Genomic DNA, 5,089 nt, shown 5'->3' with positions numbered 1-5,089 from the left:
ATAAGTTTGAACAATCTTGACACATTCGTGAAGAAGCTATTAATCAACGATGTGAGAATGGTTTCAAAGCACATGTATTCATAAGTTTCTTGACTTCAAGATGTTTTGTCTCCATAAGTAATTGTATTGCTTGTATAACTGTATACACCTTTCAAATATATCCATTTTTAAAGGCGAAATAATACGTTATGATATTTACTTGGCAATGTGGTTGTTGTTATGACTGGAGCACGTATGTAGTGAAAACTAATCACTAAATATCAAAGGTAAGTTAAAAAAAAAATTTGGTGCATGAAGCCAATAAAATGTTGACAAGTAACTCGTTCTTCCATGAGCTATTTGGGTTGGATCACATATTTATCTCAAGTTAATTGGTTACACATTGCTCAAGCATAAAACCTTGCCAAAACCATTGTGTAGGCAAGGGATCAAGTGGGATGATAGCTCACCCCTTTCCACATGGGGGAAGGGGAGAAACCATTAGAGATGCCCATGGAGTCGTCCTCTCCCAAAAAAACAATTCATGGGGGGTGAGTAGGGGCTTCTATTGTTCATGGAGCATCCACCATCGCATATCGGGCCTTAGTCATCACGTATAAGGCCTTAGTTGGCTACCCTTTTTTTTTTCCAATCATGGGCACTAGGTCGCAACCTAATTAGTATTCATGTGTTTCATCTGTTTTTATGAGTAATGCCTATGTATAAGTTGCTCATTGGCTATACAAGAACATTGATGAATGCCTACGTTATGTGAACAATGCCAATCTTTTGTGAAGTTCCACTCTTAGTTAGATGTTTGGTGAGTTGGGCATTCACAAATGTGGTCAATTCTATGGGCTGCATAGGGCTTTCATCACGGAGGTTTGTTGCTTGGGCTATGCAATTTTTTATATGTTAGGGCATTTGTAAAATGATATAGGACGGCATAACGCGGTAGCAAGTTAGCCACAACTTCCGTGCACATACATGGGAAGCTCAATGCTCTCATGTGTTTGTTTTGCTTACTGTGTAATTCCTTTTTGCTTCAATAAGGACCAACAAATCGCCCACCTCCACTTTGCCTCGGAAAGGGTCCATGTAGCACGTGTTTGCTAAAGGCAACAAGCGGTGCTATTCATCGCCTGGTTTCGCAGCAATTCAGGTCTCTGCATAACCGACCACTTGATCTTAAATCAGGCCTTTGGAATTCGCCTTTCGCGGGAATCTATCCTTGTATTCGGCCAATTTGATCTCTGCAATTCAGCTCGGATCTAACCGGATCTCCGTGTACAGGTTGGATCGTTCAGACTCCCACTCATCTAAATGCAGTTTCAAACTGTTTTGTGGGCGCTCTCCTTTCTTTACGCAATCTCAGATTCAGGTCCAATTTACACTAAATGCACCGTTTGCGTGCTTAATTACATCTAATCAAGAAGTGGGCTTTGATTTCTGTGTTGGGAACCTGAGAAGAGGGCTGTGATTTGTGTGTGTGTGCGTGTGTGCTTCTGTGTGTGTGCGCGCGCGCGCATGTGTTGCTAGCCTGGCTTCTGAGGGCTCAACAGTGCCCATTTCATGATGGCTTCAATATACCCCTTTTTACATGTAGTTTTTCTTTTAGGGTTTCTGCTTTTATGCAGCGCAGAAATTCAAAGGGGCACTAGTAAGAATTGCAGCAGCCTTAGCCCCTTAGTGGGCTTTACCGCCCAGCTGAGCATGCTCCAACATCAGCTCAGAGGTCAGATTGAGGTTTTGGATGATTGCTCCTTTGAGGTCACCAAGTTTGACATGATTGCTGGCAAAGAGGTTTACTGGTGGGGATCAAAGGGTGGAGACTTTGAGAATTTAACCAACGGTTTTGTGATTTCTGGGGTTAAACTGAACAGGACCTTCAGCAATGAGTCCATGGTGGTAACCTTAGCCAATTGCACATGGGAAGACTTTCAAGTGCTTGGCGTTTGGGACAAGGCATTCGAAGCTGATTATGGCCATCTTCTTCTCTCTGCTGCGGACAGCGAGCCACAGTCACCTGATTTGGTCCCTACCGCAGCTCCCGAGCCTTCAGCAAGTGCGCCTAATAGCTCACCATACATAAAAATTTATTGGGGAGCAAAGCAGCCAACTATGTTTGAGAATTGTATAGTCCTGGATCCTCTTTACCGCCTTCGGTGGACTCTAAACCAGGTCACAGGAACAGTTGATCTTGGACTAGAAGCTGCGGTGGCAGAGACTCATTATATGGCCTTTGGCTGGGCCAAACCTGGAAAAGTGAGCCATTTCATGCTGAATGCAGATGTTGTACTTGGAGGTTTCAGGAACCACACCAATGCATTTGTGGAGGATTACTACATTACCAGGTACAGTGGGTGTACATGGGGAAAAGATGAGACCCCAATGGGTGTCTGTCCCGACTCTCTTTACCCCGGGAACGAGGAGGATGAAATGGTTGGTGAATTGAAGTTTTTACATGGTCAGTGGCAAGATGGAGTTGCTTTGATTCGGTATCGGAGGTCCCTTCAGCGCTCTGACAAGCAGTTCGATGTGTCCATCAATGCAACTGATGAAATGGATGTCATATGGGCACTCGGCCGGCTGAAACTGCCTGATAGCCTCCGACCCCTTTACCTTCCTGAAAACCATGGCCCAGCATATGGTCATCTGAAGCTAAACCTATCCAATGCAGTAAATGGATGTAAAGGTCCTCTACAAGCTCTAGATTCAGATGAACCGGACCTAATAGTTGCAGAGGCAGGTGCTGACATTGTGGTTGGTGTAGGATCAGCAACACGTTACCCCAATCCTCCAAATCCAGAGAAAGTCATTTATCTAAATAAGATCGAGGCTCCTGTGCTGAAGGTTGAGAGGGGGGTTCAAGTGACTTTCTCCATTCAAGCTGGGCATGATGTGGCATTTTACATCACGGGGGATCCTGTGGGAGGTGAACCTGCTGCAAATGCAACCATCTTTGCAGGTGGGCCAAACGCTCATGGGGTGCCTGCAAGCCCTTTTACATTGACATGGAAGCCAGATCGTTTCACCCCTGATGAGGTCTTCTATCAGTCGTACTTCCAGAAAAAGATGGGGTGGAAGGTTCAGGTTGTAGATGGGGGTTTAACTGACATGTACAACAGTAGTGTCCTCCTGGCTGATCAGATGGTAATGCTATACTGGATGTTGACAGAGTCAGGGATCTCATTTGCAGTGAGAGGAGTGCCAAAAAGTGGCTATGTAGCAATTGGTTTTGGAGAAAGAATGGTGAATTCGTTTGCCTATGTTGGCTGGCTTGAGAATGATGATTGCAGAGTGGGTACATATTGGATAGATGGTAGAGAGCCATCTAGCATCCATGCCACAACGGAGAATCTCACAGATGTACAGTGTGCACATCAGAATGGCATGCTGACGTTTCAGTTTAGCAGGCCGTTAGATCCAGATTGCACTGGGCGCCAGGAGTGCCGAAATGTCATTGACCCATCCATTCCATTGAAGGTTGTTTGGGCTTTGGGGACACAATGGAAAGCTAATCAGCTCACTGATAGGAACATGCACTCGTCAAGGAGTAGCAAGTACATGTCTGTCTACCTGACGAGGGGGCTAGCTGAGGCAGAACAGGAGCTAAGACCTGTTTTAGCAGTCCATGGATTCATCATGTTCTTGGCCTGGGCTCTGCTTTTCCCAGGGGGAGTTCTGGCTGCAAGGTACCTCAAGCATCTAAAAAATGATGGGTGGTTCCAAATTCATGTGTATTCACAGTATTCAGGGATTGCAGTGATGTTTCTAGGTGTGCTTTTTGCTGTGGCTGAGATTAGGGAGTTCCGTACAGGATCTTGGCATGTAAAACTTGGCTTGACAAGCATTTTTCTTGCATGTGGGCAGCCATTGAATGCTTTCTTTCGGCCCAAAAAGCCTGCAGCAGGAGAGCAACCTTCATCAAGAAGATTTGCTTGGCAGCTTGTACATAGGTATAGTGGGGGGGCTGCACTTATCGTGGGCTTTATAAGCCTTCTGACGGGTATATCTGCACTGAGCAATGAGTACGGTGGAGAACAGATGAGAGGGTTAGGTTGGGCTCTTGCTGGCTGGCTCCTTTGCATTGCCTTGCTTACGTGCTACCTAGAATTCCGAGCATTAAGAAATACTAGACCTGGTATGGGGCCTGCGTTTGCAAAGGGAACTTGGGTCATGGCTAACAATGAGGATGATGACTCTACAGATTTGTTAAGGTCTAATCACATCTCTTCAGCAGATGCTAATCATGAGGAAGTGCATCTTTATCCTGCGAAGAGAATGGAGGTTCAACTGCAGGCACTCCGATAGAAATCTATGAGATTATTGTGCATTTTGCTGCTAATCTATACCTCAGATATAAAGTATACAGAGTTCAAAATTTTGAGGCAACTTCATCATCAACATGGCTTCTGAGCTCTGAAGATGCCACTCAGAGGGAATGATTTGCTTGTCATGAAGACTTACATGGAAGAAGCCCACGTATATTCAATCCAGCCCTTTCTCCTTCTAAGATTGGTTTCAAAAAAACCAAATTGGAGGTTGGCCGCCCATGAAGATCATATGGAATGCAGAGTTGTAATATCATTATGATTTTTTTTTTTTCACGGAATGGCAAGGATGCGTTGGAAACACGATGTGCTGTCTTGTAATGCTGTGTACCCTGTTTTGAGGCACTCTAATACATCTCAAAGGTACTGATACCATGGACTTTTTATTATTGGATTGCAAAATGTGCTAGTTATGATACCCTTTCTTCATTGTCTTCTTTAGCACATAAGTTTGTGAGGATTGCTCTTGTTTACCAGGGTTTCATGCTTTTTTTGTCCTCCAATAGATGGCTTAACCAGCTTGATCCTGGGTACAGCCAGGGCCCCCTTTTTTTGGGGCTGTTGGGCAAGCTTGCAACAGGCTCTGTGTGTCCCTTTCTCAATTCACTTTGTGCCTTTCTCAATAGAGCTCACAATTGGCATGTTTCTTTGCTTGACTTTAACCTGTATAACCACCCCCAGATTCACGACACATCTAACTGGAGGGCTGACAATACCTGGAGATATGTAATTTCTCTCCAGTGAGATATATTTCAAATTCAAGGAGAGGCTCTAAG

The 5,089-nt window shown here is 44.7% G+C and overlaps 1 protein-coding gene across 1 annotated transcript; it reads left to right on the top strand.

The window, feature by feature from the left end:
• The first annotated feature begins 897 nt into the window (after positions 1-897).
• Positions 898-4,731, top strand: LOC147620927 (DOMON domain-containing protein / dopamine beta-monooxygenase N-terminal domain-containing protein). Its single transcript, XM_086825197.1, has 2 exons — positions 898-1,360; positions 1,598-4,731. The coding sequence occupies exons 1-2, from the start codon at positions 1,303-1,305 to the stop codon at positions 4,291-4,293; spliced, it is 2,754 nt and encodes a 917-aa protein (XP_086681323.1). The 5' UTR covers positions 898-1,302; the 3' UTR covers positions 4,294-4,731.
• Positions 4,732-5,089: the final 358 nt, after the last annotated feature.

Source organism: Cibotium barometz, chromosome 31 (genome assembly GCF_041138505.1).
Source record: "Cibotium barometz isolate CiBa-2024 chromosome 31, ASM4113850v1, whole genome shotgun sequence".
NCBI classification, from domain to species: Eukaryota; Viridiplantae; Streptophyta; class Polypodiopsida; order Cyatheales; family Cibotiaceae; genus Cibotium; species Cibotium barometz.
The sequence above is the reverse complement of the archived record's forward strand: the minus strand, read 5'-3'. Positions and strand labels throughout refer to the sequence as shown.

Coding starts and splice junctions, on each gene's coding strand:
- LOC147620927 (XM_086825197.1), top strand. CDS start 1,303: ATGCAGTTTCAAACTGTTTTGTGGGCGCTCTCCTTTCTTTACGCAATC. Junction 1,361..1,597: donor TTACGCAATCTCAGATTCAG/GTCCAATTTACA, acceptor TTTTTCTTTTAG/GGTTTCTGCTTTTATGCAGC.